This window comes from Elephantulus edwardii, unplaced genomic scaffold (genome assembly GCF_000299155.1).
Source record: "Elephantulus edwardii isolate Elephantulus edwardi_28Jun2011 unplaced genomic scaffold, EleEdw1.0 scaffold00028, whole genome shotgun sequence".
NCBI classification, from domain to species: Eukaryota; Metazoa; Chordata; class Mammalia; order Macroscelidea; family Macroscelididae; genus Elephantulus; species Elephantulus edwardii.
Genome location: NW_006399778.1, coordinates 15,571,466 through 15,598,431, shown reverse-complemented (window position 1 = coordinate 15,598,431; position 26,966 = coordinate 15,571,466). Strand labels below are relative to the sequence as shown.

The window sequence follows — 26,966 nt, the reverse complement described above, 5'->3', positions numbered from 1 at the left end:
GGAGGCAAGAACGCGCCTGAGCCCATGGCGAGGGGACCCGCAACCGCTGCCTTCGCCGTCGCTGCCGACCCACCAGTGCCGCCAGCTCCCGGGCACCATGCGAGCCGCCCCGAGCCTCCGCGGCTGCGTCTGCCTGCTGCTCGCCCCGATCCTGGACCTCGCGCGCGGTGAGTGCGCGGCGCCCGGCGGGAGCCGGGGAGAGGGACACTGGCGCGGGTTCGGGCCGCCGAAAAGGATCGGGGTCGCCCCGGAGCCGCGCGGGGCGTGGAGGGGCTCGGGTCCGAGTAGTGCTCCGGTACGGGGCTTCTTGGGGCTGCCTGGCTGAGCTGGGAGGGAGGGAGAGCGCAGGTCTGTGCCAGAGTGTGTGTATATGTGTCTCGCCCCTGTGGTGTGTGTACAAGCGTGTGTCTTTGTTGCGTCTCTGCGCGAGGGGGTCCGGGAGCAAGCTCTGTGTGAGAGGTGCAGGAGTGAATTTAGGATTGTGCTTGTGTGTGTGTGTGTGTGTGTGTGTGTGTGTGTGTAGGCGTAGGAGTGAGCGAGTGTCTGGAGGAGTGTTGGAGTGTGTCAGTTGCACGACTGCTGTGTTTGAGAGGGTGTGTGTGTGAGAGAGAGTGAAAAAGAGTGAGCCAGAGTGTTTGGGGGTGTGAGCGTGTGTCGGTCGTTCAGTGAGTCTGTGAAGTGTGTGAGCTCGTGTCGTATGTGTGAGCGTGTTAAGGAGTGGATTAGTATGTGAGTTGTGGCGTTCACGCGTGTCCTCAAGTGTTGAGGGGTCTCTTTAGGGGGATGTGACAGCGGATGACTATTTTTGTGGGAGTGGGGACAGCATGTGTGCATAGGTGAGAATGTGACACTCGGATAGGCTGGGTGCAATGGAGCTCTTGTGGAGGTGCAAGGCGCGAAGGGGTTGTGTTGCTTCGTGGGCTAGGAGTGTGTGCTCGTGATGGGGCGTGTGGCTCGTGTATGGAAGGACGTATGGACGAGTCTGGGAAACAGAAGCGTGAGGAGCAGCGCTGTGTGTGTGTCCCACAAGGACTTGGGCTGGGGCTGGCTGAATCAGCTGGAAGGAGATGGAAGCCGAGCGGGGTCCCCAGAGCGAGTGAGCCGTGGTTCCGCAGCTTCGGGGTTCTTGGCTGCATCCGCATCCCAGCCTGACGCCGCCGCCTGGTGGATCTTAAATACTACCAGGCCGAATCTGGGGACCTCCGCACCTTTCAGGCAGTGATTGGAGAGCAGACTCATTGGCTAAGGGCCGGGCCAGAAGGCGACCAGTGGATGATAAGCCTTGGAGAGGAGAGGGTCTGCGTCCTCCACTCTCCTCTAAGCCTGTGCTGGGTGCACAGTCAGCCTGGCTGCAGGCAGAGACTGGCTTCACAGCAGAGGGGGAAGGGGACACTGAGATGCCAAAAAGTAGCCATTGTGACCAGTAGAGGGTCTCTCTGAGTCAGTAGCCCAACTAGATGATGGGGGCAGGGTTTCCTCTGCCCTCTGCCATATGCCTGTCTCATCTGGAGGCGCCTAAGCAGACTCTGAAAGCGCCTCTCAGGAAGGTGTGACCCCTTTCAGTAACCCTATCCAACTCGGCCCAGGTTCTGGGAGAGTCCTGAGTCTGAGATGCAGAAGCTGCAGAAGCTGCAGAATTTGAGCCTGAGGAGTGGTCCTGCTGTGGGGGAGGGGCTGATGTAACCTAGAAGGGACACTAGCCCTGTACTCTTTCTCTCCCTACCCTTGGAGCAAGACGATTTCCAAAGTGGACCAAAATCTGCCCCCAACTTTGGGAAGAGGGCTCCCCCCTTCGGATGCCTCTTGAGGAAAAGGGTATATGAAGGGACAGTCATAGTTCCAGGACTACCCAGAGGACACTGTGGGAAGGTACTGGAGCCCTCACCTGGAGACGGAAGCGAGTATTTGGGATTGGAGTTAGGGGCAGGAGGAAAGCACCCATTTCTCCCCAGAATGCGCAGAGCAGCAGTAGGCAGGGGTGGGGATCCACTGATAGGAAGGGCTTTGATGGGAAACTCCAGCTCTGTCAGGACCCCACCCTGCAGCGAGCTTCTCCTCTGGACCCCACCCTGCAGCGAGTTTCTCCCTCAATGGGCGAGCGGCGTTCCTCTGGCTCCCAGGCTGCGGAGAGCTGGCCAGGCGGCCAGGCGTCTCAGCTCCTTTCGCCTCTGCAGGCTGCGGGAGGCGGGGGCGCGGGCACCCGGGCCGAGCGCATCTGGACCTGCCAAGCTGGCGCGGGCTCCGCGGCTCAGGGCAAAGCAAGCGCGTAGACCTGCTGGCTGACATGAAACTTTCCGGACCTAAGGCGCAGGCGGGAGTCCCAGGCTCCTGGAGCCTTCTCTGCAGAGGGGACTTGGAGCCGTGGGAATGGGATCCCTCCTTCCCTGTTCCAAGTGTGTGACCACGATGGGAGCAGGGGTGGGAGAAGGATCCGCACCAGGTGCAAAAGGCCAAGTGCGTCGGAGGAGGGCGCCCTTCCTGGAAGTGACCCTGAGCAGTGCACCTGGCAGTTGATTTTACAGGGCCACCTGCCAGGGGCTGGCCGTGAGCCCTGTGAATGGATAGTCCAGGCAGGCGTTCAGAAATGTGTTGAACCAGTATGAGGGTGGAGTGGGGGTGACAGTGGCAGCCACTGCCGGGCGTGGAGGGGCTTGGTCGGTGCACCTTCGCCTCACCTGGGCTCCCCACCCCTCATTGCAGACATTCCAGACGTAAGCCTGCCTCCTCTGGACGGCCCTGGACCATGTTTACCTCTCCCTCACCTCCACCCTTAACCCACCTCTCCCTCACCTCCGCCTCTGTTTCTCAGGACAGGCCACTTCTGGCTACTGCACTTTGGCCTGTGCTGGGAGAGATATTGGGCTTCCCCTCATTCATCCCTAGAAGAACATTAAATAGATTAACCCCTAAGGAGCCAAAGGTGCCGGCCTCTAGGGTGGACCCCAGTCTCCTGGGTGGGGAAAGTAGCCCTGAGGGTCCTCGCTCCAAGCAGGCAGGTGTGACAACTTCAGGTATTCATCCTAGGCCCTCCCCTCCCACCTTGCCTGCCAGGATGCGGGTGAGGATGCCCTAGCAACCTTCCTTCCTTCTCCAACCCCAAGCAGAAGAATTATGGTTGAGCGGAGCACCCTGGATTTTTGAGACTTTACTCCCCCTGCCACCCCTACCCTATCCTGTCTGGACCAATCCCAGCCATAGTTCCTTTCCACCTGATTTCTGGTGCAAGCAGGAGTTAAACAAATCTATTTATTTATTAAAGCAGAGGTTGTTAGAGCTGGCAGGAACCCCAAGATCCTGCATTTCGATAGCTGTGAAATTCTGGTTTTTCAGCCAAGAGAACTCTGCTAGTGGAACTGGTTAACAACCTAGTTTCTAAAACCTTAACACCTTTGAACACCATGAGAACAGATAGAGAACTGCCCAGGTCAATGGTGTGTGTGTGTAAGGGAGAGGTAGTGCTAACGAGACCCCATATTAATCCGCCCTTCCACACAGGTCTCCTTAAACAATGTCAGGATGACTCTTGTGCTGACAGAGAGTTGGGGTTGGTTTTTCCAACAGTGGTAATAACACGGATCAGCTGCAATGTGCACTGTGCTCAATGCTTCCTGCATAGCACACTCCTGTTCCATCCCCTTCCCAAGATGGGTTTACATTCTTCTTTTCACATGAGGAGACTGAGAGCATGAAGACTTGGGAATGACAGGCCCCTTCCAGAGCAGGTCCTCTTTGGAGCCCCCCCCCTCCTTCCAGTGGCCAGGGCACACAGACAGAGGTGCAAGCAGGACCAGTCATGTGAGGTTGATCTGATACCCAGGCTTCTCTGGCCATCAGTCCCACTTGCCCCGCCTACACTCAAGCAGGTCAGACCAGGTAGAATAGTGCACCCCACTTTAGAGACGAGGATCGGATCAGGAAGTAGCGAAGTTTCAATGGCTTGCTTGGGTTTCTTGTTTGCAGCATTTCCTGGCCTCAAAGGCAGAGGCAGGGTGAAAAGGAAGCCGGTTAATTCTGTTAACTTGGTTTCTTGCAATTCGTATAGGTGCATGGCAGCCAGCAGCTTGGCTTATACCCAGCTTATCTCTGACACATGCCCAGTCCACTTGAAACTCACTTATACAGGCACCCATCAAATGCTTATTATGAACCAAGTATGTCTAGATACTACCTTCTTTAGGAACATGACTCTGAACATGATAGTGAAGTGTCTTATGGCGCTAAAAGCCTGGTGAGGAATGGATGCTTCACTCAGAGGGAGGAGGGAGTTAGATCCTCCTCCCTACTACACCATGTGCTGCTGCTGATCTCATTAAATCTTCACCACCGCCCTAAGATGTACAATTAGCTCTGTTCTGCAGACCAGGAAACTGAGACTCAGAAAGGTTAAGTGACTTGCTCAAAGTTAGGAAATGATGACTAGGAATTCACATTCCCTCAGCCCTCCCCTCTGCTCCTTCCCTCTATGGGACTCCCTCCTAGTGAGAATGGAGCTTGGTTACTTTCTTAGCACCTCACAAGAGGAGTTGGCAGTGTATCCTGTTTTCTATGTCCTCAGCCCTCCTAAGCCTCCCTTGCCATAGGATCTTCCAGTACGTTCACCTTTAGAGGTGGGCTGAGAGAGATATCCCTCAAAGCCACTGTCATCATCAAGAGAATGGATGGGCATTTGTTGTGGGCAAGACTTATGAACGTGACCCTCGGGAGATCCCAAAGGGGTGAGAGATAGAGCATGTTTCTGAAAAGATGGATAACAATCCAAGTAGAAATTCACTGATACCTGCCAGATGCCAAGTGAATTGATAATCCCTCCAGGAAGTTTTTTGGGGAAGAGTGATTACTCAGGGCATTAAGGGAATGTTATGGAGAAGAGGGAGAACTTGAGCTAGACCTGGAAACAAAGGAAGGACATCAATAAGACCTGGAGGCAGGACTATGCATGAGGGATTAGCTCGACTCACATGGTGTCTCCCCTCAAGTCTAACTGAGGACTGAGAGAAAGAACCGTGCTATTACTGAGAGCAACTGTTTATTGCACATCTATTACATGCTCTTTGTACATTAAATGCTCTCAAGAACTTGTAAGGCAGTGTCATTAGCTGCATTTTATAGAGCTTTTTCTTTGTAGGAGTTATTGGAGCTTTCTTTTCTTTTTCTCTTTTTGTAATGAATGAAGTCCAGGGTCTTTGGTAAGTGGAAGAGCCGAGAGTTTCAAAACCAGATCTGAATGAACCCAGCGACACCTGCCACTCCTGGAGGAGGGGAGAAGCTATGTTTTTCTCCCATCACGGCAAGGAGGAATGCAGCAGCCTCTACCCCTTTTGTGAACCATGTTGAATGAAAACACCCACATGATCTTATTTCCATATTCTAAGAGGATGACACTCCTGGGAAGAATCCAGGTGATGAGATTCTGGAACCTACCTTTACAGAATAAGTGGGTTCAGTATCAGAGGCGAGTTCATGTTCACCAGATCTACTGCTGTGATCCTATGAACAGAGCAAGTAAATAGAATGTCTGTGGAGCTGGAGGGATAGAGAGGAGTAAAGAGGAGGGACAGACCATGAAGTAGTCTTTTTGAAACTCAGATTTCAACCTCCTGGAAAAGGAACTTGATGTTTGTTTTATCCATTCCCCTATTTGCTAGCAACATACCAGATATGCTTTGGGGAGTTATGCCCACTGAGTTATGTGCCATCTTGGCAAGTGAGACTATCATAAGACACCCCTGATTAAGCAGAGTATCATAAAGGTGGAGTATACTTGGAAAGTCTTTTGCCAATGGGAAGAAACCACTTAGATAATTTCTTGAGGTTGATAATAGGCCTTGGTACCAGTAACCAGGAAATCAAAAGATGAATTGCGTTGGGAAAATCTGCTACCAAGGACCTCTCCAGAGTACTGAAGAGCAAAAATGTCAGTCTGGAGACTAAGATGCACCTGATGATACAGGCCATGATCTTTGCAATTACTTGCTATGCATCAGAAAGCAGGACAATGACTAGGGATGATAGAAAGAGAATTGATGCCTTTGAGCTGTGGTGCTGGAGAAGAGTGTTGAATATATACCATGGACTGCTAGGAACATAAGCAGGTTCGTCCTAGAGAGGGTGAAACCAGGCTGCTCCTTGGAGGCAAGGATTCTGAAGCTTCATCTGACATACTTTGGGCATGTTGCAAGGAAGAATGAGTCCTTGGAGAGGGACGTCATGCATGGGAGGGTGGAGAGACAGTGCAGGAGAGGAGGACCCTGGATGAGATGGATTGACTCAGAGACTGGGGTAATGGGAGTGAGTGTGTCAAAGACAATAAGGTTGGCACAGGATAGAGCAGGATTCAGAGCTGTTGTACAAGGGACTTGCTATGAGTCGCAAGCAACTTGATGGCTCATAACAACTTTCAAGGTATTGAGAGAATGGAATGAACCAATGTATCCAAAGGCCTTGCCACAGTTCTGGATGCTTTTAGCATTGTTTTGAGTATTAACCATGGGTCTACCTAAACTTTACCAGCTTGATTCTTCTTGAGTCCTGATGCTTGTGCGTGCATCCCTGTGATTTCTCCCATAGCATCTTCATTGCTTACTTTTTTGGATCAAATAATTCTGAGTCAATATCTGTTGCTTGCAAATAATACTCCACCTGTTGGCCTTTCTGGGCTTCATGATCTGCAGGAGACAGGAGGTTTAGAGTTGCTGGTTAGCCCCCACCCACAGGGTCATTCATGGCCCACTGGCTGGAGGTGACACCATCCCACTGCCTTCTCTCTGCCTTTCCCTGGAGGTCTGACACTGACTGTAGCAGTCCTCATCCTTTAATTCAGTTCCAAACCTGAATTGTTTCTCCCCCAAGTGAAATTTTTATTGTGAACCTGCCCTACTAGACTGGATGCTTCATGAAGGCAGGAACCATGCCTTGTTCTGCTCCTAACTGAATCTATCTCCTGCCTCTGGAACATAAAGTAGGTGGTCCATGAAGATTGGTTCTTTGGATGTTTGTAAACCACCCTTCACCATTAATACATGTGCATTCAGGTGTAGGATAGGGTTGGATGCCCACGTTTCAATTTCTACCGGAAGTTTAGAAAAAGGTGTAGCATGTAGAATTTGGGCTGATTTTGCAGGTGGTGTTGAAGATGTCTGCTCCAAGAGCTACATTTGGTGCCTTCTATAGCTTCTCAGATAATACATTGGTTGCAAAGTCTGATGCTATACATCCTAGTTCTCTACTTGTTGAATTGGCATAATGCCTTCACGTCTACAATTTAATTTAGTCCGTATATCATACCTGAAGGCAGTGACTCATGTGGCCGTTTAAAAGATGAGGTACACTGAAACTCAGAGAGCTGGAAAGATGGTAGGAAGTGACTGAATTGGAACCCAGGTTTAGCTGCAAACCTAACCTTTTTTTATTTTATTTTTTTCTACTAGTTTATTTACAAAATTTGAATACAAAGTCAAACAAATTCTTTCAGTTTCCCTTACCACCCCCCCCATCCATCAAACTGTACAACCTAATGATTAATTCCCTCCTCCCTTTGCACATTCACATCCCTCTGCTTCTAGCCTCTCCCACCCCTCCTGGATCCTTAAACTCATTCTACAATAACAGTTTTATACAATATTTATCCTTGTGGGACTGAATTAGTTCACTCAGCATAATGCTCTCCAGTCCCTCCCAAGTTAGGTAATAATTTACAAAGTTATTGCTCCTGTGTCCTGCATAGTATTCCATTGTGTGAATGTACCATAAGTTCTCAATCCATTCATTTGTGGTTGGACATTTGGGCTGTTTCCATGTTCTTGTGATGGTGAATAATGCTTCTATGAGCTTTGGTGTACAAATCTCTGTTGGTGCCTCACCTAATCTTTTTTTAATTGCAAACCAAATCCTTTTTTCTCCCCTCTTCTCACCCCATTGCACTACTTCATCTTGCAAATAGGGGTCTGTGCTGACAATGGGGGTCAATCATGAGATACACTGTCTGCCTACTTGCCCATGAGCTCACAGGTCAGTAGACTTTAAACAATAAGCAGGCGCTGTGAGCTTGATGTTGTAGGGAGTGGCAATTGCTGCTGCCTTCTGTGGCTGTCCAGGTGAGGGTTCAGTCAGCATGCCGGAGGGGATAACAATGATGTAACCATAGTCCCACCGTTGAGAGACTCCAGAGCTCACATTCCTCTTGTCTCTATAGACTTGGTCCTACTCAGAGATCTGGCCAGAGCTGCTCGGTTCTCTGCCTCCTCCCCCACTTCCACCCTTTCTTGGCTCAAAGAACAGATATCTGGCCTTGGCTAGCACAGTCTGACTCTCCAAGTCTTAATTTAGCCGCTTCCTCTTTCTCCATGACTACCCTCTGACTCAGTTGTCCCCTAAGAACACTAGCAGTAGCATGTTAGGGAAAACTTATGAAAGAACTCTCTTCTCAGGCTGGAGATGGTGTGTGTTGGTCTCCCTGTTTGATAGCGAGCTGTTGTGGCCACCACCCTTGCACCTTGGCCCCAGCACCAGAACAGGTCATGGGGATGTTTGTTGAGTGAATAACTGATGACTCCCCTGGGCCTGAGGCTTAGTTCAGACACTAGATCTGGGCCCAGCTTGGTTTCTGGCCCTGCTCAGTCACTCCTGGAAGTCCTGCGGGTACCCAGGTCCACCTCTGCCCATCATCATTTGCACTGCTGCCACAGTTGACATCTAGAGGATGGGCCATTAGTGGAAAGAGATGGGAAGACCCAGGGGTTTCCCATTCCTTCTGAGTTCTCTGGGGAAAGGGCTTCCCTTGATATGTGCTGAGGACTTGAATATGCAAGGAAGGAAAGATGATATTAGGAACTGAGTAATGATTATATACCAAGTTTGGTGCCAGACATGTTCGTAGACAAGGTCATATTAAATCTTTCTAGTAATCCCTATTTGGGAGATGTTATTCTTCCCATTGTACAGATGAGAAATTGTGTGATTTTCCCAAGGTCACATTGTTAGTGAGAGGATTCACACTCAGACTCAATTTTGCCATCTATTTCTAATCCTGAGTCCATCATATTGGCACCTAGAAAATGACCTCAGTGGTAGATCCAACATGAGAACCACTAAAACCTAATAACCAGGGCTTTCACACTGCCTCTCTTACCTCCAATTGTCTGTCCTTCCTCAGGGTATGGTGAAACAACTCCTGCTTTGGTTTCCCTGCATCCTGGGTTCAAGTCCCAGTTCAGCCATTTCATAGAGGAGTGTGCTTAAACAAGGCGCTACTTCTCTATGCTTTAGTTTACTGATCTTTTGAAAGTGAAAGATGTGGTGGGGATTCCATGAACTTGACATCTAATTGGTCCTCAGTAATTCGCTCCTCGCTTCCTTCTCTTCTCCCAGGAGGGGATCAGTTGGACATGGGGTCCTTCAGAAAGGCTTAGTGGTCTCAACTTTTCTTCTCTTTCCCCTGGAGGCTGATGCTGGAGCCAAGTCACTGGATCCAGTCATATCCCACTAATTAACCAACTGTGCCGGGCCTAATCCTGGACTGAGGCAGATCTCCCATAGATCATCTCAGGTTTTGCTGGCAACTCTCTGCTACATGAACATTTTTGAGAATGGTGACCTAGTGGGTAAAGAGTTGTTCTGTCAACACAAAGGCAGGCAGTTCAAATCCAGCAGCTACTACTTTGGGAGAAAGATGGACAGTTTCTTCCTGTATAATTTACAGCCTCTGAAAATCCCCTGGAGGTTCAGCTGTGTGTCAGTTCTGGCTCAAAGGCACATAGCAAACAAAACATAACATCCAAATGGCAAATATAAGACTTCAATGGAAGTCTTTGGAATTTAAAAGAATGGCCCAAGAAGGCTTGAGTGAACGAGAGTGATCTTGAAGGTTCAAAGGGGACGAGGAGTGGGGTTCAGTCAGGGAAAACAGTGAGTGAAAAGGCCTGGAAAAAGGATTCAGTGTTGTCTGGGTGTGTAGGGGGCTGGGAGGCTGGGGAGCCCCGGATCCTCATTGAAAAGTTGGGAATGAGGTTAGAGAAGTGAGTGGAGGCTTGCCTGCCAGGGCAATGCCGTTGGACTTGAGCCTGCGGACTACAGGGAGCAGTTGAAGAGAGATGATGACGCTCCCTGGGCAGTGCTCTTGGAAGATTAATTTGCCTTTTCGGTGCCACCTGAAGCCGGAAACTCTTTGAAACCTCCCTTGGATTATAAATGGCTGCTCTGGGGCCCCCACAGAGGCAATAGCCTCAAGGAAGAAATGCTGTCATTTGGAAGCTGTCCATCTCTCTCTGAGTGTCCAGATCCAGCAAGGAAGGAAAACTGAACCACTGTCCAGGCCCTGCCCAGAAAGCCCAGCCAGAGACAAGGCTGTTCTCACCCAACCATCTACCATGGACCTGGGCCCAGAGTGATAGGAGCTGGGGCCTCCAGGGGTGGGTCTAGAGTCAGATCTGTGTTCAGTCCTGTCTGTCTCCACCACTCATTGGATGTGTGCTCTCAGGCAGCATCTTAATCACTCTCAGGCTTGATTTCTTCCCTGGAATGTGCAGCCTCTTATGATGGAATTGCAAGGAGGGACTCCGGGGGAGGAAAAATCGCATTATGTGTGGAGTCTACACAGACACTGTGCCCAGCTCGGAAGGTGGTTAGTTGTTACAGGGGCAATGATGTTTGGCTTTGCAGCATATGGTAGAACCCACCCAAGTTTGAAGGAGAGGAAGTATAAAGAACCTCCAATGCCAGAAAAGAGGGCGGAATGTATCACAGGTTCACCACATCAAATACTGACCAAGCCTTCAGGTGTGGAGCATCAGAGCTATAACGGAGCTAGGAAACCTTCTGCATCACTTTTTTCCTTCCCGTTTTAAAGCAGAGAAAACTGAGACCAGAGAGAGGCATGACTTGTTTTTGGCATGTGTGCTGGCTGCCTTGTGCTGGTATATCTCTTCAAACTGCTGGAGGTTCCTATGTCAGGGCCCTACCAACCCAGCCAGGCAGGAGGAGCATCAGGGACCCCCTGCAGTTGGGTGGGGATCTTGGCAGTGCTCCAGCAGGGAGCACCCCCCAACCTCATAAATCACAGGAGCAGCTTGGGAGTCGCCAGGGAGCAAAGCAGCTGAGCCATTGGGGGTTTTTGTCCCTTTGCCAAGCTGTTCCCTGTGCCCTTTTGTTTCTCTTTCTGCAGAGGCACTCTCACTGCTCCGATGGGGTTGTTTGTCACCGATCATTGGCGCCTCCATTATCTCCCCAGCACCATCTCTTCCTGCCCTCTCCCTCACAGTCCTCAAAGGGCTGCCCTGGCACCTTCCTGGAGTGGGCTGGGGGAGGGACCTCGCAGGGACACTGGCACGGCCCACCAGAGGGTGGGTGGCATCTGCTCCTTGAGCGGGTGCTCACTGCCCGTGTGTGGGTTTTTGTCAAGTGGGTATTCAGGCTATACAATAGCGGAAGGCCAGGTGCCTGCTTCCAGAGAAGCAGGTGATGAGTTGCTAATTGTCACAAGCACCTAATGTCCCAGGCAAGGGTGGAGGAGGTGGAGAGAGGTGGCAAAGGCGGCCACATCACAAAGGCTTCTTTGTTCGCTTGTGCAGCAGAGAAGCAGGCCAGAAGCTTGGCTTGGAGGGAAAGAGGCCTTAGAAGGCAAATTCCTAGGGCCTGACCTCAGAGCTGAGGGGGTGAGAGGGTGTGGGGTAGAGGTAAAAGGTAGGCAACAGCAGGGAGGGAGGGAGTTCCAGGGTGATGTTCTAAAAGCTTGACTATTAAGGAGAAATTTGGCCATTTTAGTCCATCCAGAATGCTTTGGACATGTTGCAAGGAGGGACCAGTCCTTGGAGAGGGACATAATGTTTGGGAGGGTAGAGAGACAGTGCAGGAGAGGAAGACCCTGGATGAGATAGATTGACTCAGTGACTGGGGTAATGGGAGTAGGTGTGTCAGAGACAAGAAGATTGGCACAGGATAGAGCAGGGTTTAGGGCTGTTGTCCATAGGGTTGCTATGAGTCACAGGCTACTCGACAGCACATAACAACAAAAGAGTGCTTTGGAGAAAAGGCCCGGTGATCTGCTTCCTAAAGGTTATAGCCTAGAAAACCCTATGGTTTTCCTGGGCTCACCCTTAATAAGAATTTACTTAATAGCAACTATCTCCATTTGGTTTTAGAAGACAAAGAGTTAGGTACTGGTTCTAAGATGGTGATGATTTGGAATGCAGAGACAATGTCTTATATGCAGAATCAGTATTTACTTTTCTCATCCATTCAATCATGCGTTCATTTCCTTGCTGGTCTTTGAGCAGGTGTCTGCAGAGTACTTACTTCCTGAGCTGCAGGCACTGTAGGTGGTTCCAGAAACCCAGAGAAGGAATAAGCCAGTCTTTGTCCTCATAAGGCTTGCTGTCTAGGCCTGTGCTGTCCCATCCGATAGCCAGGAGTCATGCACCACAGCTGCCATTTAAATGGAAACAAAAGACTCCAGCTTGAGTTCATAGAATCCCCATTCCTATCCGCGCAGGCTATGTGTCAAGGGCTCTGGGGCCTAACGCAGCTCAGCAGCTACCATACTGGGTCACACAGATAAAGAACATTTCTATTATTGCAGAGGGCTCTCGCAGACAGTGCGGACTGGCCCAGTGTCCCCCAAAGTGTGCAGCTGGTGGCCCCCAAAGAGAGTGCAGGCAGGGCGTGTGCATTGACATTGTTGTTAGGTGCCGTCAAGGCCCTTGCGTCTCATAGCGACCCTATGTGCAACAGCCCTTAACCCTGCTCTATCTCTTGCCAGTTCTGTTGTCTCTGACACACCTATCCTCATTACCCCAATGACAGAATCAATCCATCTCATCAAGGGTCTTCCTCTCCTGTGTGTCCCTCCACCCACCCAAGCATGATGTTCCTCTGCAAGGATTGATCCTGCCTTGCAACATGTCCAAAGTATGTCAGACAAAGCCTCAGAATCCTTGCCTCTAAGGAGTAGCCCTGCTTCACCCTCTCTAGGACGAACATATTTGTTCTCTTAGCAGTCCACGGTATATTCAACACTCTTCTCCAGCAGCACAGCTCAAAGGCATCAATTCTCCTTCTATCATCCCATCCCTAGTCATTGTCCAGCTCTCTGATGCAAAGTAAGTAATGGCAAAGACCGTGGCCTGTATCAGGCACACCTTAGTCTCCAGACTGACATCATTGCTCCTCTGTACCTTGGAGATGTCTCTGACAGTAGACTTAAATACCATGCTATCATGCAGAGGGAGGCTTCCCCTTTTCTTCTCTTACTGGGTCCCTGGGGCTGTGCCCTGAGGATCCTGACGATGAAGCCACTGTGCCTTTAATGGCCTCTCTTAAAAACACACACAAATACTTCCCATTCAAAACCTAGTTTCCGTTGAGTCAGTTCTGATGCACAGTGACCCCGGCCAGGTGTGTCAGAGCAGGCCTGTACCCCAGAGTGTTTTGGGTTTGTTTTTTTCCCCCCGAGATCGTTTTAAGTGGCTGATTTTCCAGAAGTGGACTGCCAAGCCTGCTCCTTAGTGCCTCTTGGTGGATTTGAGCCTCCAACTTTTCAATTAGCAACCAAGCTTGTAGCATCCAGAGATGTCAGTAGGCCCCACAACACTTGCTAATGTCTCTTTAGAACAGAAAGATAATAGGTCTGGAGCCATGAGCCCTTCATCAAGCCAGAAGGAGCGAGACTTTGTACCACAAATGTTTTCTTTCCATTGTAATTATTTTCAGTCACCCTCTGTTTAAGGCAAGTGATACTGGTTTGCCATTTGGAGTAGTGATTTAAATCCACACTCCATCTTTTAAATAGCTTTATTTAAGTGAAAAAAAGAAGTCAAGTTAAAGAAAAATGTTAAGTGCATAGTAGAGCAGGTGGCATGAGGATACGGCCAAGCTGTGAGGTGGGGCTGGGGATGCTTGCCGTTGAGACAGACGCTCAAGTTCAGATGAAACAAAGAGGCCTTTAGATTTGGACAGCCAGCTGTGATGTCAACACTACCATTTGCTGACTCTGACATTAGGACAGGTGACTTCCTTAAGGCCTCAGTCAAGATTCCAGAAGGAAACAGCAAGCTCCATTTGGGGAATTTGAGGCAGTAGCTGCACATTACAAGGAGCATCTGAGCAGCTACTAGTCATCTGTCAGTTTGTCTTACCATGGGAACTTGTGTATTGCTCTGGTGCTAAAAGCTAAAACCAGCAAAGTCACCCGGCATGGACCAGTTTCAGTGGCATTCCCAGATCAAGACAGACCAGGAAGAAAGACCTGGCGATCCACTCCTGAGAATCAACTGTAATCACAACAGCTGGAGCTGTGGCTGGTTGTTGGGAGGGAGCAGAAGCCGGACAAGGTTGTATTCTGCTGTTCATGGCTTTGCCATTAATAGCAGCCCGCTACATGGGAATTAGCAATGACCCTTACTTAAGGGGTAGAGAAGGCACAATGGTGAGACAGCTACTAACAGAAGGGTTCATGGTTTGAACTTACCAGTGGTTCTTCAAGAAGAGAAAGAAGTGCCAATCTAATTTCATAATTACATCCATGGAAAAACTCAATTCCGTAGTTTCAGCTGCTTTGATGGCAGTGGGGGTTTGGTTAAGGAAGGCAACAAGGGACAAGTAAAATTTACCACTTGCAGATCAGAATAGGAAGGGGCAGGAACTGTGGGTGGGACCAAAATGAACACTGTGCAGAGGGATCGGGGGGGTGCCTGGCATGGCCTTAAGTAGAGGGATGTGGTATACTCTTAAGGACCTGGCATCAAGAGGGATGGGAGGAGACATACCCCAGCCGCACTCTCCTCCTGTCTTTTGGTCTCCTTGCCGGTACATCCTATTGGCCAAATTCAACTGAAAAACCACACAGCCTAGCCTCCCAGGCACAGAGCAGGAGGAGAAGGGAGGAGTGTGAACTGAGTTACAAACAGCAGAGGTCCAGCATAACCTTGCCAAGCCATGATTTCCCCAATATAAAGTGGAGTTTATGCTTTGTACCTGAAGAGCTGCTGTGATGATGAAGCAAGATGGGATGTGGAAAGCTCCTGACATTATGTGATGCTGCAATTGACAGCCATTTATTATAGGGAATATGATCTGGTCAGCTGTTTCCAAAACTCAGTCAATGAATATTTTATTGATCACAATGGTCTGATCTGCAGCTGATCGACGGGATGGTACAGGATTGGGTAACTGCATTCTTTTGTCCATGAGGTCACCATGAATTGGGGGCCAACTCAAAGGCAGCTGAGGACTAAAGCAGTGGTTATAATAGGCCTACGATACCTAGTCATATGCTCAAACTTGTGTTAGCTCTTTTTTGAACCAAGAAGTAGTAGGATAAGCATGAGGCTTTAGGAAGGTGACACTGGCTGTTTAGGAGGCATGTGAATTTGGAAGGACAGACAGCTCTGAGGGGACATTGCAGTTCTGCAAGGGGAGGATGCCTGAACTCTCCGTTTGCTGGCATTGACTTTTGGGAAGTGTTGTACCTTCTCCAGACTCATCAGCATCCCTACGCCTCCCTTCTTCCCTGGTCCCTCTCACTGACTGATAGCTTCACCCCTGGGCATGCCAATTCGTCATTCCCCAGTCCATTTTCCACCCTATTTCCCACAGAGATGTTCTTTCTCCTTAGACCCAGCTAGGTCATCTTTCCTCGTATCCCCACCGGCTGTGGCTGTGACCATGTGCAGCCTGGTCCACATCAGTCACGAATGGGCTCAACACTCCCTCCTTTCCAATGAAACATACTCCCCAGGCCTCAGCTATTCCTACTACAGACTTCTTCCACACTTGCAGAGAGAGGAGAGAGGAGTATATCATTGAGGACATTAGCACTTAGGACTATCAGATCTTGTTCCCACCTCCAAAAGCTGAAGGCACCACTGCAACTTTTAGATGGCCTTCTTAAAATCCAAGCAGCTGGAGTTCTGGGAGTGGCTGGCTTCTAAAGGGAGATCCATATTCCCTGGGGAAGCTTCTACCAACAGCCCCTTCAGCTCTCAGCTTCTGAGTTGGCTGAGGTGACATTCCTTATGACCCTCTATTTTCCTCTGTTCGGCCCCTTTTCCATCTGCCTAACTGTTCAAATTGACTTTGATAGGGACTAATTTTGCCCGTTGAAATTCATGAGACGCTTACACATTCGGTGCTAAGCTGAAATTGCCGTGACAAATACCAGTGGCAATTTCTTCCCTGGCTCATTCTCTAAAGTGCTCTGGGCAAGACAGAGTGCCCCTGCCCCACACCGACTGGCCATCTGTCGAGGGCATCGTCTCCCACCAGCCCTGCAAGGACCCTGCCCTGAGGCAGGTGGGTCCCGGCTCTGCACATCTGCTCCACAGAAACACGACCCTTCAGGAAGGGGAGCAGTTGTCTGCTGGGATAAACATTCCTTGGGAGATGGTCCCCTACTCAGCTCTCTGTCACCAAGTTGATTGAGATGACGTTCCCATCACCCTCTATTTCCCTTTGTCCAGCCCCTTTTCTGCCTACCTGGCAGCTCAGATTTGTTTTGATGAAGAGTAGTTTTTGTCAGCTGAACATGGGGATGTGTCTGAAGGCTGCTACCCCCATCTTGGCACAGGCATGACACCTCTGGCTTCATGGGCGAAGTACTGGTTCACTGTGTAGCTTTTCTCACCCATGCCGCTCCTTTCCCTGGGCAATGAGAGATGCTTCCTGGTCAGGATCAGCAGGCTCTGGACTCTTCATGTCCTGAGCCTGGATGTGCTACAGGGACCACCAGTTACCGCTTCACCTCACCACGACATGTACCTACATCCCATCCATACTATAATAATTTTGGAAACCTTAACCTCATTGCTGCTGCTGCATAACTCATATCAGACCCTCTAGTGAATTTTCCGGGGCTGTAAATTGCAGGGGAGGAGCTTGTTCATATTTCTCCCTCAGAACAACTGGTGGACTCAAAGTGCTTGCCTTTGAGTTGACAATGCAACTCTCTATCCTCTAGGCTACCAGAGCTCCCTGTACTATTAATTATACCATCATCTTCTCAAACTCAAATTCAGATTGATTCTGTTTGTTTTGCTTTGCTTTTTTGTTTCATTGTTTTGTGCAGAGTTTGTTGTTCATGAGTTTGTTGCACTATGTAGTTCTTTCTTAGCTCATGCTAAAATAAACACGTGAGTACTAGAATTTGTTAAGGAACATCTTCTCCCTGTACCACTGGGAATCAGTCTAAATGACACCTTTGGAAAATACCAGTTTAGTAGAAAGGGCATCAGAATAGAAATTATGAGCCCTGGGATCTAATTTCAGTTCCTCCCTTAATGTGCTGTGTGGACCACTTGCCAGAACTTGAGCCAGGTTAACTGTTGGGTTTTAGGGCCATAAAGTAATGGAGTGTGTGTAGAGTGTGCACTACAAAAGAGCGTAGAGGACTTGTATAAGGCTGACTCTGACTTCATTAAAGGGAAACTGTCCTCCTCATCACCATCCACAGCACAAAATCAATTCCCGTGAGGTCAGACATGATTTCTCCTCTCCTGCACTTACTTCTACTAATTCCAGCCAATTGTACTGTTCTACTATTTGGTCCATCATCTTTGTAACAATGCCACACAGCTCTTACAGAACCATACTGTCAGTTATGGGACTTACTAGGGAAGTTGACTAGTTACAATTCAGGTTTGCAGCAGGATACAATTCCTCAGTCAGGACAAGTTGTCAGTTATGCTGCTTAACTGCTTAGGTCAGTATTCCAAAGTTCCTTTGTTGTTAGGTGCCATCGAGTTGAGTATGATTCATAGCGACTCTATAAACAACATTGCTGAATGCCGTCCTATGCTGTGCCACCCTCACCATTTCTGATACACCTGAGTCCATTGCTTCCCTCACTGTGTCAATCCATCTCGATGAGGGTCCTCTCTTTTGCTGACACTCCACACTTCCAAGGAATAGCCTCTCCTAGAAACATGTCCAAAGTATGAGAGATATGAGAGATAAAGCTTTGCCGTCCTTACTCCCAAGGTGCAACCTAGCTGCACCTTTTCCAAGACCCCCTCCCCTGTCCCTGTTTTTTCTTTCGGCAGTCCATAGGCTATTCAGTACTCGTCTCCAACACCACAGATTTAGTCTTTCCAATTATGACATCTCTCCTCAGTCCTCTAGCAAGCTTGCCCAAAGGCCCCAGCTCTGGCTCCTCGAGACCACAGTCCCAAGTCAGCTCTGTTTCATGTCAGTCTCTAGTTCTCTGCTGAGGCCACTCCTGCTCTCGTCTAGGTTTTGCTCTCATCAGTACAGAAATCTCTGGTCCTGAAAGAAGCGCCCTGCACTCTGCTTCTTCTTCCTCATTGGTAGTCAGATTCTCCTCTTCTGCTGCTAAACTTGCTCAATATAAATCTGGTGGGATGGCAAAACTAACCAATCCTGTTAGAAGTCTTTTATGTATACCCTATTTCAGGTTCCCACTTAGTCATGTGGAAGTCAAAGCCAATGGCTAAGAAGCCATTTGGAACAATAAACCCATGGCCACACAGTGAGCCTGGAGGGTCCAGTTCAAAGATTGTTGTTATGTGCCCTTAAGTCAACTCTGACTCACGGTGACCCTATATGACAAGCAAAATTCTCCCATAAGGTTTCCTAGGGTGTAATCCTTGTAGGAGCAGATCCCCAAGTCTTTCTCCCATACAATGTGTACAGTAACATTTCAACGTAGAAGTTGTATGCTTGACCACTGATCCTCCAGGGCTCTTTGTCTCTATGCCAGAAAATGGGATTTGGAAGGCAAATTCCATCTATGTCCCAAATATTTCCTTTAATGACTATTTGATTCTTCCTCCACCAAATCCCCACCTTTGGAATGAAGCATCTTACTTCCAAAGGACATAGCGTGTCACGGGGCGAGGCTGTTCCAAAGGCGTTCTTGTCCTTGGAGCACATGATAAGGGCTCCTTTCCGTTTCATTCAGCAGCCACTTACGGAATACCTGCTCCCAACTGGGCTCTGTACTAAGACAGAGACTGTCAGGGTAAATAAGGCAGCGTCCCTGTCCTCAGTCCACAGTTTCATGGCAGAAGCAGGTAACCAACAAAAGCTTTAGTACAATATTGAAAAATTTAACATGGAAACTCTGTGCATTTGGTGTTGCGATAAACTCCTTGCTTATATTAATTTACAGTTCCACCTACATCCCCAAAACCCAAGAGTGCATGCTTCCACTATCCTCATTTTAGAGAGGAAGTAATTGAAGCACAGAGAGATTAAGCCATTGGGTCAGGGCCGCACAGCTAGTAAGTGTCCATGCTGAGTTTTGAACCCAGGTTGTCTCCGATTTCAACTAGTTTCTTATGTTCTCTGCCTTCTTTCTTCTCTGCCAATGATGATTTCCAGCTTGAACTTATGGTCCTGGCCTCCCAGGTGCCCCACATGGAGCTTCAAGGGTTGTAGCAGCAGCTGTCCCTGGCCCTGGGCCCTCGGCTTGGCTGCTGCGGAAGGCTGAGCTCCTCTCCTCACAAGTCACTGCATGGCTTTGTTGTCTTTGGCCTCATTATTATTATTTCTCTTCAGAATGTTCTAAAAGCTTCCTGCAGAGACACGCAACCCAGCTCTTTAAAATTTAAAGGGCTTTACTTAAACAGTGTTATTTTGCTCAGAAATGAGGCATATGTGATGGCTATATTTAGTGCGGTGTGTGGGTCTGAGCAGATGAGTGTAGGGCTCCATGGGTGTAGAGGTGATTAGGGAGAGGTAGTTCCTGGCTCTGGGGTCAGGGCCAGGGCACTATAGGAAAACAGCTGCAGCTAGAGTCCCCACTCTCTTGACCTCTAAAATATGTAGCCTGTTATGTATAGTCTTCTGGGAAGAAGAGGATGCTGCTTGAAGAGGCATAAATGCCCACACCCTGCCACACAAGCCTTCGACACCAAAGTCACAGTGCTCCTGGCTGCCCCTGGGCCTTTGCATATGCTATTGAAACTCTCTTCCTTCTCTAAACTGAGACCTTCTAATAATTCAGGTTTTACCTTCTACATAATTTCATCCATTTATTCTGCAAACATATGCTGTGCATTTGCTATGTGCACAGCATGAGATCAAGACCCAGAGACCGACGATGGCTCAGCTTCCTATTTTCTCCTGGCTCAAGTTTTGGAAATAATAAAAGCCTCTGCAACAATGGAAAAAACAAAAGCAGTAGCTACTAAGACTGTTAAGGTACAACCAAACACCTCACGGGCTTTGGTTCCTTGGTTTGGTGGGTTAGGGTCATGATTTCATGGGACATTCTGGTTAACTGGCCTGATTTTTCTTGGTGCTTCTGTTCTACCTCCTAGTTCACTGTATAGTAACTGGGATCTTAAAAGCTTGCAAGTGGTCCTCAAAGACACAATAATTTGTCTCTTTTCACCTGGAACAACAGAGGAAGGAAAGTCAGGGATAAGAAGGGAAAATGTAATGTGTTTAATTGACTCCATGTATAACCTCCCTTGCCTTGAGATCAGAAGAACTGAGTGCAGCTCTTATTCTGGACTCTTGTCATGTAAATAATACCTAATCATATATCCCTTTTAAACAGTTCTCTCCCTCATCTGTTCCAATACAGTATACATTATTTATCCCCTCTTTTCTTAGTTTGCCCCCAAACCCGATGACAGTTCTATTTTATAACAGTGGCACTGTGCAGTATTTGTCCTTTTGTGGCTGAGATATTTCACCCAGAATAATGTGCAACAATGAATGAATGGAAATCCAAGTTCTCTATAAACTTTCATTAAAATATCAATTTAAAAAAAGAATTCACCAGTAGAATCAGAATTGGAACCTGCCATAAATAACCATAGAGTGGGTACAGGGAATGTGAACCCTGTAAGGCAAAGGGCCCTAGTCAACATTCTCAGAGACTTCAGTCATCCTCTCTCCTTTACTGGTTTTCAAACCACATTTTCTTAAGAAAAGCTTTATTGAAAAGTCACATAAAATATCATTTGCCTATTTAAATGTTCAAAATAAATGTGTGTTTATATATATATATATAAAGACGAACTGGGTGGTGCGTCACTGCTATTATTGACCATTTTGATTAAAGATTCTATAGAGGAATCCTGAACAACAGGGGGAAAATGCAGAACAGAAATTCAGACACTCATGGCATCCAGATTTTCTGACTCTGGGGAAGCTGGATGAATCCCTAAAATTATTGTCCTAGGATGATTTTTAAATATTAAACAAAAAATAACCCCTAAAGTCTTCTTACAATCAAGCAATAGTTCAGCTTAACTGCTAAGCAATGTGTGTCTTGACAATGGAACTCTTCTGAGCTCTGTCTATATGGGATTGAATTGATAAAAGCAATTTGAAAGATTAGATGAGAAACATAGGTGTCAATGAGGCAGAAATTACATAAGAGAAGGAGAGGAAATAATAACCAGTATCACTGACTTGTGCATGCAAAAACTGTTGAATTGATGTATGTTTTGCTGTGTATACACTCAACAACAACAAAATAAAAAAATTTAAACAATTTGTGTAGCTACTATGAGGTCTGGAGGGAGGAAATAGTTTCCTCCGGGATTTGAAGCCTTGTTATAGATTCACACCAGAGATATCATGAACTCCAGATGAGTCTATTTGGCCTGGCAAAGAGCCATACTCAGTGAGAGAAGAGAAAATTCATTTTACATTTATTTGCCCATTCATTTATTCAATGGATGTTTATTGAGCACCTAGTGTCTTAGGTGCTGGGGGGTATAGAAGTAAATTAGGCAAAGGTAATGCCTGCCCTCCTGGACCTCACCTCCTAGCATGCACACACCTAGACAGGTAGGTCATACACCAATAAACAGTGTAAGGGCAGGAGGTGATAACTTATAAAGGAGGGTAAGGCCAGGTGAGAGTGACTGTGAAATGCTGGGGAGTGGGGTCAGGAAGGGACCCTATTTATGGAACACCCACAGTGCACTAGCTCCTGTGCTGACCGTGGGGCTGCAAACATATAAAGGAACATAATTATTGGTTACAATTAATGCTAAGACATTGAGAGGCAGGATGATGGTGTTGGTGGCTCTATGAGTTGGAAATGAGTTGATGGTAACTGGTTTGGGCTTATTAGCAACCGGAGACGGCTCACAGAGATGGCTTATATGAGTAATCAGAGATGGATTAAGTCTCGGAGGAGGGTGGCAAGGTTTATGCAGGGTTAGACTCTGCTAAGCTCTTTTGTTGGAGCCCCCATTTCCTGTGGCTGTATCCCCAGAGACCACCCTGGAAGGCAGAAGTGTAGGGGATGTGTCAAGATGATGTCTGGGGGAATCCTTCACCAACATTGAACTTGGTTTATTTACTGGGTTCCTAGTTAAATGAAGGACCCTCTTGTAATGAAAGGACTTTGCAAATGAGTGGACTGGGCAGTGGGGAAGAAGACTGGACCATCAAGGCTGTAGGAGGGCTGTAGCTATTTATTTAGATCTCACCTTCCCTTTACTGGATGCAGGAGGAAACTAAGGCCCAGAAAGGGACACTGACTTGTCTCAGGTCACCAATAAGAAGGGGCACACGTGGGACAAAAGTGCCTCATTTCCAGCTGAGAGGGAGAAGCACGCAAGAGCCAGATTTGACCTTGGCTAGGGGCTCTGGCTGTTCAGGGTCCTGGCTGCGGCCATGGCTTTGCCCAGCCTCAGCGCCCCACCCCTTTCAGATCTCTCTCTCCTCTGCCAGCCCAACTGGTCTTCGCACCCTCATGGGAGCCTTGAATTAAAGGAAATATTTTATGATCCCACGCTTCATTATGTTTTATTAAAAAGCACCCGTGCTGTCTTCAACTGGCTCATCTTCAGGATCAGTCCTGGGGCTTCTTTTCCCTCCATTCCCAACCCCTACCCCCCACCTTGGTGGACAGCTGCTGCCCACCCCACCCCTTCCTCACAGAGCAGGCCCCAGCCAAGTGTCAGCTGTGGGTGAGTTATGGGGAGAGCTCTGCCGGAAGGGACAGATTGGGAGTTAGAATGATATCCGGCAAATTTATACATCCCTAGCCCCATCTGATCGTGCTTGGAAGGGTCAGTGCATGGGAGGAAGACCCTGGATGAGAAGGATTAACACAGTGACTGTGGCAGTGGGGTGAGGTGTGCCAGACACAGTGAGATTGGCTCAGGATAGGGCAGGGTTCAGAGCTGCTGTTCGTAGGGTTGCTATGGGTCATAGTTGACTCAACAGCACCTAACAACAGCCCTATCTGATTCGACAATTACTCCTGGGGGGGATTGCTTCAGAGAGGTTGAGTCCAGAGTAAAGTCACACAGCACAGTGCACCTAATCCTGTACTCTTTACTCTTTTATAGTCCTTATGCAAATCCAAGGTCAGACTGATGTCCTTCACCAGGTTGCCCATGTTATTAGCCCTCTCCCCTGGCCCTGTGACCAGAGGGGAATTTTTCTCCTCATCAAGCTGTCTGCTTCCGCTGGGCACCTGGATATTTGTGCCAGAAAAGGAATCCCCACCCCACCTATGCTTTACCCCTAGGAGGAAGTGCTGGGCCACATCCAGGGACCGGGTGGACCTATCTGGATTTGAACTATATCACCTGTGTTATCATTGTTGTTATGTGCTATAGCGGCAGAACTGAGTCACAGCTGACCCTCCAGCAGGTTTTCAGAGGCAGTTAATCGCCTTGGAGAAGATTGCTCATCCTTCTCCTGTGAAGCAGATGGTGGATTCGAACCTCATGCCCTTGGGATTGCAGCACAGTTTCTTGCCTCTAAGCCACCATAGCTCCCAGTGCCACTTTTAGACATAACAATTTAGGCAAAGTGTGCGACTGTTTTGAGCCTTGGTTTTCTATCTGTAAAATGGGGTTAATGATAAATATCTGATTGAGGGAGTCTCTTAAAGAGTCTAACACCCAATAGATACTTAATGCTTGGTGGAGATGACTTTTAATGTGTTCTCCCACTAAAGAACCCACTAGCCACAACCAATGCCATTGACTTGATTCCAACTCATGGCGACCCTATGGTGGGAGGGTTTAAATATTATAGGAGGGGACTGCCCATCTTTCTTGATGGAGAGGCTGGTGGATTTGAATCACTGACCTTTAAGTTGCCTTCACAGCATATAACACACACATGACATTTGATCAGATTTTCATGAGTGGGCAGAGGAGAACTGGTAATCTGCTTATTAGTACTATGATTATTAACAGCTAATACTAATGGAATAGTGCTTATTGATTGACTGCTATGTCCTTGGGAAGACAGAGCTGAACAAGCCAGCCAAGAACCTTGTCCTCACAGAAAGGACATTCTGGTGCTGAGACAGAAATAAACAGATAAACAATGATGCCATACTGTGATGAGACTCAAGCAGGGCCACGAGGTAGTGAGGCATTGGGGGCTGTACAGCTTCTGTAGACTGGGGTAGTCAGGGAGTGCTTCTTAAAGAAGGTGGCGTTTCCCTGAAGGCCTGAATAAAAACAGACTAAATCAGTTGCAGTGAATTCTGATGCATGACAACCCTGTATATGTCAATGATGTATCTTTGGGAAGCAGATGGTCAGATCTTTCTTCTTAGGTGCCTCTGTGGGGATTTGAACCTCCAACTTTAGTGTCTGAGTGTTTAACTATTTGCACCATTCTGGTTCTCCAGAGGCCTCAATAAGGAGAAGAAAAAAGGCAGGGCGAACCAGGCATGATTCTGGTGTTGGTGCCTCCTGGCCAAGGTGACCATTTGTAGCTGAGCCCTCTGAGGGGATGTTGTTTGTCCTTCCATTAGATCATTGAGAATCATTCTTTTCAGCTCCTAAGGCCCCAGATGCAAACCTGGGGGGGGGGCACCACAACACCCTTGTGCCTCCAATATGCCTTCAACCAGGATGACGTAGGGAAAAAAACCACGTCAGGCCTAGAGAGCCACAGAGCGCAGGTCCTGAAGAAGCAAAGGCGGGGACAGTGTCCAGCAAACCGCTGGCCGGTGCTCATTTTACCCTCACAGAACACTGCTGTTTTTGGGTGCCCTCAAGTCGATGTCAACTGACAGCATAAACTGCCTGAGTATCGTCTTTGAGGCTATAATTTTTATGATAGCAGATTGCAAGATCTTTCTCCCCTTGGAGTGGATAGGTGGGGTAAACAAGCCTTTGAGCTAACAACAGCACCCTTAAGTGGTGCAGCACCGGAGGTCTCTGAGGCGGGTCCTATTGCTCTCCCATTTGGCAGATGAGGAAGCCGAGACTCAAGGATGAAAAGATCACAGCTGGTCTGTATTTGAATTAGCTCTGTTGATTCCAGCACTTCTGTCTCTGAATTCTTTCTTGATTAATCCCTCACTTGCTGTGTGTCTGTCCAGAGGACAATACAAGACTGAGAGAGATGGGAAAAGAGAAAGCCCAGCACCCACCTCCTCTTGTTTCATCTTGAACCCCTGGGCTGGGGTGAGTGAGCTTCCTCTGGATATGGGGGCTGGGCTGGAGTCAGGCGCTGTGCTGAGTGGGCCGCCGAGTGGCAGGGAGCCCACTGAGTATTGATGGCCCTCAAATCTGGCAGGCGTCGGGAGGCAGAAAGGTATTAATTAGCAGTTATTCCCCGGCAGTGAGGAGATGGATAGAGATTAAGGTGGCGGCCCGCGCATCCGTTTTGTAGCAGCTGAGAAGCCACAGTAAATCAGTGCTATGAATCGATGCTGTAAGAGGGAGATATGTTTTAATCTTATTAGTGGTATGGTGTTAAGGGAGTGAGGCAGAGAATTCCTTGCTCACCGGACCTGGGTCAAGAAGGAGGGAGAGGAAACCACAGGGGCTTTGAGAGCCTCAGACATCGCTTGGATGGAGAACTTGGCCTCTGTTAGGAAAAGTCAGGGAGCAGGGGCATAGGAAGTGGAGCTGGAGGGCTGGACCAGCAGAGACAGACCCCTCTGGTCTTGCAGTGGACTTCAGCCACAGATCCAGTGTTCTGTGTACTCTCCCTCATTGTTGTCCATACTTTGATCTGTGAGGAACTGAAGGCTTTGTAGACATTGGTTCCACTGCCTTGACCTCTTACCTGGATGTAGTTCCAATTCAGGCACAATCCATTCTAGGTTCTCGGCTAGATCAGCCCTCCACTCTGAGGAAGGACAGTGGCACTGAGTGTCATATTTAGCTTTTCATGATTGGCACCTTTGTCCTTACTGCACGGGTGAGGAGCAGGCAGGCACAGGAAGTGAAGGGACTGGCTTGGAGGTAGCAGGGCCCTGGCATCCACCATTCAACCCCATCCCTGAATGGTGAAAACCTATGTCTCTTCGTCCAGACTAGTTGCCCTTGGATTGCTTATGGCCCGTGTGTGTCACAGTAGAACTGGGCTCTGTAGAGTTTTCTGTAAATGATTTTCAGAAGTAGGTTGCCAGGCCTTTTTTCCAAGGCACTTCCAGCCTTTCGGTTAGCAGCTGAACACACTAACCATTTGCACCCGGAACTAGCTAACCCCTGGCTGCTGTGTGCAAAAGCCATGGGGGAACCACAGGGAATGGACTTCTAAGTGTGTCAGGGAGCTTGTGGATGCGACTCCCTCTCACTCTCATTCCTTTTCTCAGTTCAACTTCGCACATCACAAAAGTATCTATGCAGATAAGAACAAAAAGCACAGGGGGAAAAGTGAAAACGGCATGCTTGATGAAAACATCAAGTTGAGTACAGCTTATAACAGCCTTATGAAGATCACATATGAACCCTGTGGACCAGTGAACCCTGTTCTATACTGTGCTCTCCTCACCATCTGAAGACATATGCCCATTGCCGCAGTCACTATGTCAATCATTAAGGGTGTTCCTCTCTTTCACTGACCCTCCATCTTTCCAAACATGATGCCCTTTTCCAAGAAATAGCCGCTTCTAACAACATGCCCAAAGGATGTAAGACAAAGTTTCTCCAACCTTGCCTCCAAGGAGCACTCTGGCTGCACTTTTTCAAAGACATATCTGTTCTTTTGGCCGTCCATAGGATATTCAGTGTTCTTCTCCAACACTACAGCTCAAAGGCATCACTTCTTCTTCTGTCACCCTT

General features: G+C 48.3%; 1 protein-coding gene across 1 annotated transcript in view; it reads left to right on the top strand.

Moving 5' to 3' along the window:
• Positions 1-97: 97 nt before the first annotated feature.
• The window catches only part of IGSF21 (immunoglobin superfamily, member 21), a 407,272-nt gene continuing 380,403 nt past the window's right edge, over positions 98-26,966 (top strand). Inside the window, exon 1 of the mRNA XM_006883689.1 lies at positions 98-167. Within this exon, the coding sequence (XP_006883751.1) occupies positions 98-167 (70 nt within the window). The remainder of the gene's footprint in view (positions 168-26,966) is intronic.